Source organism: Cornus florida, unplaced genomic scaffold (assembly GCF_030987335.1).
Source record: "Cornus florida cultivar Cherokee Brave unplaced genomic scaffold, ASM3098733v1 CherokeeBrave_3.0.0_Hap2_Chr02, whole genome shotgun sequence".
NCBI lineage: Eukaryota > Viridiplantae > Streptophyta > Magnoliopsida > Cornales > Cornaceae > Cornus > Cornus florida.
Window position 1 is genome coordinate 65,541,819 of NW_026775572.1, and position 11,946 is coordinate 65,553,764.

The 11,946-nt window shown below is 36.2% G+C and overlaps 1 protein-coding gene across 1 annotated transcript; it reads right to left on the minus strand.

The window, feature by feature from the left end:
• Nucleotides 1-876: 876 nt before the first annotated feature.
• On the minus strand, nt 877-11,579 carry LOC132295181 (protein RBL). The gene is made up of 5 exons (XM_059793338.1): nt 11,092-11,579; nt 10,882-10,980; nt 4,097-5,184; nt 3,760-4,021; nt 877-1,188 (listed from the first exon to the last, which is right to left on the minus strand). Exons 1-5 carry the CDS (start codon nt 11,108-11,110, stop codon nt 968-970), a joined length of 1,689 nt encoding a protein of 562 aa, XP_059649321.1. The 5' UTR covers nt 11,111-11,579; the 3' UTR covers nt 877-967.
• Nucleotides 11,580-11,946: the final 367 nt, after the last annotated feature.

Below are 11,946 nucleotides of genomic sequence, written 5' to 3' on the forward strand. Positions count from 1 at the left end.
TCAAAGAAAACATATAAAGAAATGATATTCGTAGATGAAGCAGGCATTTAAAGTGAAAGTGTTCTCCAAAGAGCACTTTACCAGCAAAGCTTCCTGCCTACATAGAAAACTCTTTTAGTTTGTTTGTCCAATGAAGTGCAAGCGAAATGAAAGAAATTCCTAAACCCCAGGCAATATAATATCACACACACTATAACCATATGCAGAGTGGTGCAAAAAATAAAAAAATAAAAAACCATATGCAGAGTAGGCTGGTTTATTAAGTGAAAAATGCTCACATCAACGACAGGTAGAAAAAGAAACACCCAATCAGCCTGCCTTACACAACCCAAAATTTGGTCCTTCAACCTGAGACCCAACCCATTTTCCAAATCACCAAATCTGGACCACTTGAATTATCAATGTATGGTCTGGTGAAAACACGACCTAGGTATCAGTCCTTGCAAGCCTATTCGGGTTTGGAGTTTATTTGTGCTCCAACCGTTTGGACAGGGTTAGAGGACTGGTACATATTTTGGAGGAGAAAACACAAACTAATGTGCTGTTTAGCAGGCTTTGTTAAAACTTTAGTAATTCATTAAGTTGGTTGGCCACATACAGTGACGGACCCAGAAAATTATGTGAAGGGGATAGGGCAGTGGCAAACTTACATAGTGGGGTTATTTTGTAAATTTCAATGGGGGCAATTTCAAAATTCTATGGGTAGATAATACAAAATAAATAAATAAATAAATTCAGGGGCATATAATACAAAAACAAAAAAATTGAGTGGGGGTGGATGCCCCCCCCCCCCCCCCCCACTGAGCCCTCAATAGATCCGTGCCTGGCCACACATATCCCAACAAAAATATACAGTATTCCTGGCCAACAATAATCTTTTAGAAATAACCTATTAATATGAAAAGTCATTCAGCTGAAATGAGAGAAGGAAATTTCCAACATAAATTAAATTATTAAGGAGTTATATCTAATGGTACTCACCATTAACACCATCAGCAAATACACAAATACTAGTTTCCTGTTCAACTACAGATTTATTTTTTATTTTGGATGATTTACCAGAAGGTTTCATCTTCTTTAAAGGTTTCCTGACCTTCTCTGCCTCCAATTCCAGTCCCTTCTCGGAAGGTTTCCGTCTTCTTTTCACGCTCGTTCCTCCAGTGTCCTCAGCAGCAGAATTATCCATTGCTGCATAAGAGTTGAACAGAGTTACACATTTATTATCTCAATACAAGCTTAGGTCAGTAGCTAAAACAATTAAAGGTGCATATAAATGTCCGCATGAAATAAATCAGAATTCATTCTATTTACACATCATATAATATGAGCCCATTCCACCACTTTCCTTTTTACGGCATCCTTGTCCAATTATTATACATTTTTAAGAGGAATGAATAACCTTCATCTGCAATAAAGGATGAATTTTGTGCTTTCAAATACTGTAGTTACCAAAATAATTGTATCAGGTTCATTAATGTGCTGGGAAAGAAAAAAAAAAAAAAAAAAAAAAATTGCTTTCCTCTAGTTGCTTTCTGACAAATATAGCATAGTACTATGACCTTTGGAACTACCAGTGCTAGTTTTGAGATAAAATTGGTAGCACATCATCTGAACCAGACAAAAGCAAAGTCTATCTCATTCTGTAACTGGACAGAACGTTTGAAAGTCACCTTAAGATCCCTGAGATAAGTAATCAAATCGATTGCACAATCATAATAATCAAAGTAGACTGGCTTGCCAGAAACACCCGCCAGACTTTTTCACTGTGATAAACATGTAACATATAATACGAAGGGTCATCTAATAGAGCAAGCTTCGATTCCAAACTCACTCAGGTAAACCAGACAGGAAGTGGTTTGCAATATTAGCACATTGGTTATCGAAACATTTCAGATACTGGTGGGATAAGGCTACAAGGGCCACTTGGGTCGATTTAGGACAAGGCTGACCCACACCAAATCAAGGTAAGTTCGACCTCTTAGGTTATGTATAAACCCTGAAATCAAGTCTGGTAAAGTGGTACCGAGATCAATCACCCTGATCTACCTAAAGAATTGACCTATTGAAGGCAGGTCTTGCCTCCCTATAATTAATGAAGATTCTATGAATGACAACAGATATTTTGTAATATATACAAATTAAGAATATGTTTAAATTTACTAATGATAATAAGAATATACTTTGAATAGAAGAGTATACGCGGCATACATAAAAGCATAAAACATCTACTTAAAATTTCCTAAGAATTACAAAAATCAACTTTAAGCATATTTATATGACTATAAATATGGCCATGTAAAGATATATGTACAGTATATTGCAAATAAATTAATGACACTTTCATATATAGAGGAAATAATATTAAAACAAAGCCAGGCAAAAGCCAAGGTACATGTGTAGTATTTAAGCACTTTCATCCACTAGAGTAACCCTCACTAACCATATTTATCACCCAAGGTATCAACAAAGCAAAGGCCAGTATTAGATGACTATACAATTATTTGTTATATATCGAAAAACACTTTCATGACAAAGCCAAAGAAAGTACTTCCATTAACTTCTAGTGAAAAGTCAAATATACGTCTAATAACCATTACTCACTTGTTTCTTGTTAAAAACTAAATATTAAGTAAAAATAAATAATAAGAGAAAAGTAAAGAAGTACAAAAACAATAGTTTAAGACCTCAACCTTCAATTAAAACTCTTTTTTCCTTTCTCAACTCAGTTTTAACCATTATAAACAGAACCAATCACCAAAAACATCAAGAAAGGAAGACCTACTTAGTACTACGGATAACTATATAATGATTCGCTATTTTCCGGAAAACACATCTAAAACAAATCCAAGTACTGTCATAACTTCACAAGTTTATATGATAAGTTAAATATAGATTTCAAAAACAATACCCGCTTGTTTCTTTCACATAATAAGATAAAACAATAAGCGAACGGGAGAATAAAGGAAGTACAGAACCATATTTTCTATACCTTATACCTCAATTTCAACTCATTTTTAAGTAACTGTGATTTGCCTGATCAGTTGTAATTTATCTGTCATCTCATAGGTTTGCTTCTAATATTGTTTTTCTTGCTTTTATTTTGTTTTCCTTGAGGAGATGGGTAAACTCAGTCTTAACTCTAAAGTTAGATTTTTGAATTTTCTATTCTTGGGTTATGAAAATATCTACGTTACATCGACTCTTCAAAATTACAAGAAATACTGGTGTCAAATACACGACACTCGGACATTGGTATGATGCATGTCTAATGCATTTAATGGTACATGTATCTAAAAGACATCCAATAAATTTTTTTTAATTTTTTTTTATTGCTTCAATATGAGCGAAGCACTTATATCTGAACACTATGCAACATAAAAACATCATACTAATATTTAGCAACGTCCTTCTGTCCATCTATGTGGACTGTGGAGATTTGATATAGCCGATGCTTGGACACATAACGCATCCAATACACGTACCCAAATCCATGTAATATAGAAGAAAAATGGTTTAAACTTTTGTAAATTCCACTATGTGACCATCTAGTAATAGTACTCTTATACTCCTGTTCTGCAACTACCCTCGGCCGATAGGATTCTAAGAAGCAAGTTCTTAGTTGAGAATTCAATTCTATATAGGATGTGTCTTGGCCTTTGTTATGAAGTAAGCATAAGCAGGCAAAACATTTAACCCTGAAATATGAATTCAAGCTAACTTATAATGTTCAATTATATACATACAAGGCATAATGTTTACCTTCGATTGGACTGCCTACATGGTTCATCGCTTGCCCATTAAGCCCTGCCTCTTCTGAAAGAGGGGATCCAGAATGGTTGCTGTCCCCCAACTTTGAAGAACTTCCAACACACTTGTCATGCTGCTCAGGAACATCGGGGCAAGGAACGGCAGGCAAAAAGCATATTTCTTCCTGTGATATATCTGAATCACTGAAAGCTGAATCATTCTCCACCGTCACAATATCAACTTCATCATCTTCATTAACATCTGATTCTTTCACCTGCAAGTAGGCATACATTTTAGAAACAGCAGAATGAACAAATGAAGTTCTACCCAGTAAAACTTTTGCTTTAACCTTTTCAGCCTCAGGCACCAGATCAAATTCGTCTTCACGTTCTACATACTCCTCATTTTCCTCAAGTTCCTTAAAATCTGGAGCGAATGCACTCCAGTTTTCAGTGTAATCCTTAGCCCAAATATAAACCAAGCCAGTTAGGGAAACAGAGACAACAACAGGGTGAACAGGATGCCATGTTAAATCTATTAGCGCTTCCTTTGGACCTTCAAGGATTTTTACAAGATGCCCAGCCCTATCCCATATGTAGATCTTGTGCTCTCCTTTACTCGCAGAACCGCCAATAACCCACTCGCCATCACCACTGAAGCATGGTGCTTTCCACTGCATTTTGGTGATGGAATCTTGAAATTCCCTGAATAATGTTAAGCACTTTGATCCAACAGCTTTTAACTTGTCAACCCCATCTAGCTCATCTGATGTATTAGGTGATTCATCAAGGGCCTTAAGACAATCTTTCAAGGGTAGAAGGTTCTCAAAGATCCTGATTGTACGATCATTGGAGTTGGTCAAAAGATACTGCCCACTCCTGCTGAATGAAATATTCTTAATTACAGCACCCCCAGAAATGGGAACAATGCCACGTACTTCAATGTTCTTGTGATCTATGATAAGTATTTCTCCTTTGGAATTCCCAACATAAACCAGATCACCATACTTGTTAAAGCATGCAGCAGTTGGAGTAAATGGCGCAGATCCATCTGCAAATTTTCCGCGTGATGGAGGGGCAACTCCGCTGCCTGTGTCAGACAAGGAGACCGGAAGCACAGTTGTGCTTCCAGTGTTCAAGTCAACAATCATGGGAGCAGATGAGAGAGGGCATGCCAGACAAAGAGATGGAGAAGAGGAACCAGGATGTAGACGAGCTTGTAATGGGGTTTGCTGCAGAGTTGTTCGTGTTATCTTCTCTCCTTTGACAACATCCCAAAGCGTTAATGACTTGTCAGCAGCAGACACAAGTATGCGGTGACCATACTTTGACCAACAGACACTTGTTATGGCAGCAACACAGTCCTTATCTCGGAGTTCCTTAGATATGCCCCTGGTCTCAAAATCCCATATAATGCAGCTTCCATCAGAGCACCCAGCTAGCAAAGAACAACCAATTCAAGAATCAAATGGTGAGGAGGTAGGATTTAAAGATACCTTGCATCTAAAAGCATGTAAACTTCTCTAGTAAATATAACTAAATGCTGAGTTCAAGGATTAATGAAAGAAATGCAGTTGGAGGAATAGAAGAAGCAACACAATGGTTGCAAAGAAGAAAATGAAAAGGAATATTACATTGCTATAACCCTAAAAAGTTGTAATATTCTATATCTTTTTCACCTTGCAATGATGACAATGACATAATGACATTAATGATGATGATGATGATACAAAAAGATATATATATATAGAGAGAGAGGGAGGGGGGTGGGGGGGGGGGGGGGGGAGGAGGGAGCTAGGGGTATTCAAATTTTGCACCTGAGGCTTGAAAATTGAATTTCCTTTTTTTTTTAAATGCTCGAAAATTGAATGTTGACGGCGAAGTTGTTAAATAATAAAAAAGTAACTAGAAACAAGACTGAAAGCAAAATATGCATCTCCAAACCAACATATAAAAGTAAAAATAAATAAATTGACGTTAAACATTGTATTTAACTATTGAGTTTTACCTACTTCAACAGGTGGTCATTGAGCAAAAAGAATATGAAATCAAACAATTGTATTGGAAATTAATTTGAAATCATTGCAGGGAGAAGAATGTCAAGCTATCATTTCACTCAGGCAACAACGAAGAGGTTTAAAAGCTATCATTTCACGCAGGCAACTACGAAGAGGTTTAAAGAGCCAGGCAGCCAAATGATCTCTCATGAACTTAGAAAAAGGACTAGATGTGTCTGGTGATGTAGCCATGTCCAGAAAACCCACTCACCTAATGGTCCTAACCCATTCCGCTAAAACGAAAGCCAAAGCCCTTTAATATCCACTTCTCCACGGTGGCTTGCTACCACATCCTTAAAGAAGGCATTTGACTAGTAGAATACTAGAATGGCAGCAATAAGCAGCACATACCAAAATACCAGTGAAAACTGGATCGTTTTCCTATTCCTCCAGAGCAGTCACTTTGTGCAAAATAAATAAAAAAGTAGTTCTGTGACTTTTATCTCCAGTCTTCCTCCCCCGTCACCCCGCATAGGTGATACATAGGTGAGTCAAGTTTGTCTCAAACTGATAACAGGCTTTTAGCAACCTAGGTGTTAAGACAATTTTGTTTTAGCTAATATATACACCAACGTTTTGATCTTATGGATCAGTTTGCCAATCCTAGTGTTAAATCTCAACTAATCAAGCTCGTTATTATTCTTGACTTCATTTGCATTGCGCATGCCCGCAATTATAAAGCATTAAATGACGTCTAAAAATCAAAATGTGAGCCATGTCAAGTAATCAAACTTTGAAGAAACATCAAACATAATACAATGCTGTCAAATGTGATAGTTGAACTATATCGAAGTAGACAAATGATATAGTTTGAACTTTGATCCAATGATTCCTTATTCATCTAGAGGGGGTGAATAGGTCTACTTGCTTCTTTGGTAACTGATTTAATTTCCTTACTTACCAATATATATATATATATATATATATATATATATAAATCCTCAATCAATCAAGCATCATGCCAACAATCACACCAAGTGAAAGCAAAAGCAAGTAAATGAAAGAACAAGAATATTTTTACATGAAAAACCTCGACAAGAAAAAACATTGAGACCTAATCCGGAGCTAAGTAATCACCTATTTAGGAGAAAAGGTTCTATGAACTCAGATTTAAGCTCAGATCCTTTTGCCAAGATATGGTTGCTGACACTTGATTTTCCACTCAATCAGTACAAGGCGGTTTAAATGTTGACCCTCAGTTAAGTGATCAAACACAATAAATCTCATTACTCTTTAACTCAATCACAAATATATATGAATGACCTCTAATAAATCTCCTACTTATGAATGAAGAAAGTTCTCAATTCCATGAAAAACTAGGGTTTAGATATACCTAGATGTTTTCTCTCTTTCTATTATTTTTTCACACCTAAAATCACCCTAACTACCTGTTTTTATAGTTGCCAAAAAGTTTTTTCGAAGTAATCGCCGCTATGGAATCAAAATTTAAGGAATTTGGATTACGGACAGGTCAGACTGATGCAAGCCAGTCATTGGACTAGTGCAAGTCGTCACTAGACATAGTTGGACCACTGCAAGTCCATTCTGGTTTTCAACATGGTTTAACATAGCACACTTATCAAAAAAAAAAAAAACATAGCACACTTAGACCAGTGCAAGTAAACAGACCTGTGCAAGTGGCCACTGTTTTGAATCCTGGGTAATCCAATGGCTAGCCGGACCAATGCAAAAATCCCTATGGAGCAGTGCAATTTCATACTCTTTTATAAATGTGATGTTTTAATCCATAACTGAAATATAAAAACACTTCATCAATTACCAATTAAGTACCATGCCTAGGTTAAGAAAGGTCCAAAATATCTAAGTCATTACCAACCTAACTCCGAAGGTCTCTAAGGTCTCAATTACCTTTTTCTAACTTGATTGAGCATCACGGAACACTTCAATGAAATGTCATGATGTAGCTTCTGTTTCCATATCTGAGTCCCCAGTATTTTTTCATGACAAACCTTGACAAAGTATCCGGCTTAATAATATTCATAAAATCATTTTGTTCAGACCCTAACTAACTTAACTTGGAACAGAATTTGCCAATCATATAATAATTACACTAACAAAATTTACTTCTTTCGATGCGCATGAGTTTTCTTGCTAATCCATATTACATGCATATAGTCATTATGAGCTTTCCCTTCAATGTAGTAAAAAGTACAAGGTGTCAGCAATGTAACATTGTTATCCATAATATTTTGCCGTCTTAAGGACATTTAGTAATACTCAACAGGAGATGCCATTCTGCATTTCATGTGATATCAAAAATTAATATGCTGTGTAGGAAGGGGAAACAACAGTCAGCTTGCTTCAACATCTCTTTGTAGATCTTATGTGGCAAGCACAATTGTACAAACAGCACAACCAGTTATGTTAAAGCTGTATACTTTAGAAGCTCATCAAAGTAAACCCCACAGGGGAGTCCAAATACCCTTCCTACATGGTGTTACCTTTGTGTCATCGGGCCTCCTACATGGTTGCGCTAGCTTATATCTTATATTAATAATGTCCTCTCTCAAATATTGCATTTAATTATATCTCTAGCCCTCTATCCACCATGTGCTCAGCTTCAACAAGAATGTTAGTTGAATTGCCTTGCTAAGAGCACAACAACTGGTAAGAGCTGCTAGAGGCATTAAAAGTTTAAGTATTGGACTGTGTTATATTTGGTGTGGAGCATAGCTTCGATGCATCCAAAAACGCAAGAATTCCATGAAAAATAGAAATAGCAAGAAACACACTTGAGTAATAAAACGAGCAAGACAAACTATAGTTATTACATATAACATGATTTACAAGTTCACTGTGAGCACAATGCACGGGTGATAGGTCAATCACGAGAGTAGTATATTACTATATTATAAAATAAAAAAAAATGCTGCCAAAAGAGCCAAAAATAATGTAAATGAAAACTTGTTTAACAATTTCTTCAACAAAAATCATTTCACTGGACATAATCTAACCTGGTTATCTCATACAACCCTTAATTGAGACAGGACATCACTTTCTTAAGGTAGGACACCATACAAATTTGGTAGGTGAAGAGCTACCCTCAGTGTGTAGGCCAAGCCATAGAACCTGTACCCTACCTCCTCACTATAATTAGAACTACCATAACCAAATCAACTGCTTATAAGCTAGAAGATTTGAGATTAAGACACTACTCATGGACATCTTTAAAAGCAATTTCATCTACTTCAAAAACGAGCCAGCATTAGATTCCTATAGTTGATGAACCATGGGTGCAAACTTCAATCTGGGAATTATAAGCCATATATGACGTACAAACAGGGCAGTTATTGTGTCTTACCAATAATAACTGCAAATTCATTTCCAATATTACTGTAAGATCATAAACCACTCTATACCATGTCGCCATGCACTGTCTTTATTGTGCCATACTGAACCATTTTCCACCAATTTTATTGCAAGTGAAGTGACTACAGATCATATAAAAACTAATGCTATCAAAGTATGACCGGAAATGAGAACTTGCCCAGTCCCAAACACATCCTTACAGGTGTAGGCTTATCATTGTATTAATGAATTAAATCATAGCTAATGAATTGTATAGGCTTAAGACCAGCATCAATTGCAACAATCTCAACTCCTCCGGTCTAGTTAGAAATAGGAACTGTCTTCCAAACTTGTAGATGCTAACCAACATGTTTTCCCCATGTTTAACCCTCTAAAGAGTTTCAAAATTGATGGTGAAATAAACAAATACAATATTATACAAGAGATGTCAATTCTAATACCTCAGGAGGCACAGAATGCAACTTTACAAAACTTTTGCATCAGAGAACACAGTCAATATGTTTATGATAAGTAGAAATTTCAGTATACTGCGATCTATAAATGGTTCATGGAAGCAAAGGTCACCTTGGACACTAAGCTAGGCTACAAAATCAAATGAAAGCTTCGGCTCAACTAACATGACACAATCTAGGCAGCAGCTAAGCCAGTGATACGTGACATGGGTGCTTTTAGTTTTTAGGTATAGTGGCCTCCAATTTTAAAGCAATTGTGCGAAATAATGGGAAGAATTAATATAAGGGTGAGTTATACATACCACCATCCAATATGAGTGGTCGGGTGGAGGGCAACGGAAGAGAAGGTCACTAAGGATCATTAAGGCCATTACCCAATGTGGTCCCCGTTAATTGAGGATGCTAGGACGGATTCAGACCTAACCTTAGACATTATTTACACAAAGTGGCTTTTCTCAATATTTGAGTCCGGATTCTCATGCTTGACAGGCGACAGCCTTGCATTTACCAGTACACCAGGCAATGGCTCCCAGAGAAGGTCATTCAAATAACTAGACTGTTAGCACTTAAAATTGAATAACAAAATGTATGTGTGTGTGTTATATATCACTATTTAGTATTTACTAGTGGTTCATGCATAGATATAGTCATTTAGATAAACAGATTGGCATGTTATTATAAAAACGATCCAACATTTCTTATATCTACAAAGGCAGCCTAGTGCACTAGGCTCCCTCTATAAGGACATACTACAAACACTACACAAGGAAGAGTTCAGAATTTTAAAAACCTAAGCATCCAGACTACCAAGAAATTAGGAATTAAATGGGGAAAACAAGGTCATAACCATATTAACCTCATTGCACAAGACAGTGTCCAATCAGTAGCATACTTCAAATAAAAAACAAATGCTCAACCTCACAATGCCAAGCTCGTTGCCCATGTACTTCTTTCTTTTCTATCTTTTGTGGGTTTTTTCTTCCCTCCTTTTTCTGATTGTGTAGGTTGGTGGATTGCATATATACACATGATACTACTGTTTATAAAAGTGTGGAGTTAAGTAGCTAGGTAATGATGCACAATGCAATCTTGGAGAATCGACCCGCTGGCCAAATGGCACAAAAAAATCTCATCTTTTTGTTCCCAAATTTTTCCTAAATTGTCAAAATATCACCCTTCCGTAGCAAAAAATTTTAGCTACATTGTGAAAATATCACCCTTCTGATAGGGACAAAAAATAAAGACGAGACCCAAAAGGGGCCAAAAAACCATTGTCAAGTACAAAGAGAAAGTTACCAGCAAGAAGCGTTCCCCTGCGATTGAAGGCAATGCATTTCATTATCCCATGTTCCAGATACTCCTCTATCACTTCCGGAAAATCTCCCTGCAACGGATCTTCAGAACAAATACAAGCAAAAAAAAAAAAAAACATGTAAGAAACATATATATATATATTCAGCCATATATATCATAAAAGCAATAGTAATAAAGAGCGAGGGCGTCTACCGATTATTGAGGCGTTCATGGTGTCTTTAAGCTAGAGAGCAGAAGCTCCTAAAAAATGAAGGCTTTTCAACCGCATTTACAGCGGTGAGACGCCGGTCGATTTGAGAGAGTAAAGAATAAATCTTCCGGCGACGAGCGAATGATGTTTATGGAAAGGGTTGCGGCAATTGTGACGGAGACAGATATCTCGAAAACTTCGCCGATCCGTTGATTTTGCCGGCGACACAACGAGGCGTACTCAGCCCTCAGGTGAAGAAGGGCTTTCGAGGGGAGAGAGAGAGAGACTTTTAAGGGTTTCTGGGGAGAAATATATATGACCAGTGTAACGGATATAATATATATATATATATACACAAACACACAAATAGTTCAGTAGGTCTGTTTAGGCATGTTTATTAGGCTCCTTAACCAAGTTGAATTTGGATCGAGGAAAGTGTTGAACTGAACTCAACATCATAAACCAAAAACCTAAAAAAGGTCGATATGGGCCAAGACGAATACGGATACAATTATAGAACAAATTTATAAAATAAAATTTTCAAAAAAGAAAAGAAAAGAAAGAGAATAATACATTAAAAATAATAATAATAATAGTACTCCATAATTTTATTTTATTTTATCTAAATTATGGTGAATTATTACTAAATTATATTTAAATTAGAGGAAATCTTTTTACCGTGCTAAATATGATCCCTATACTTCCTAACCTAAAACATTATAGCCTTTTTTTCTTTTTCTTTTCTTTTCTGTTTTTTTTTTTTTTTTGTTAAATTTCATTTAATATCATACAATGACTATTATTTTTAAAAAGTGTTAAGCGCAGAAAACCCATATAATATGAGTTTTGTGCACAAA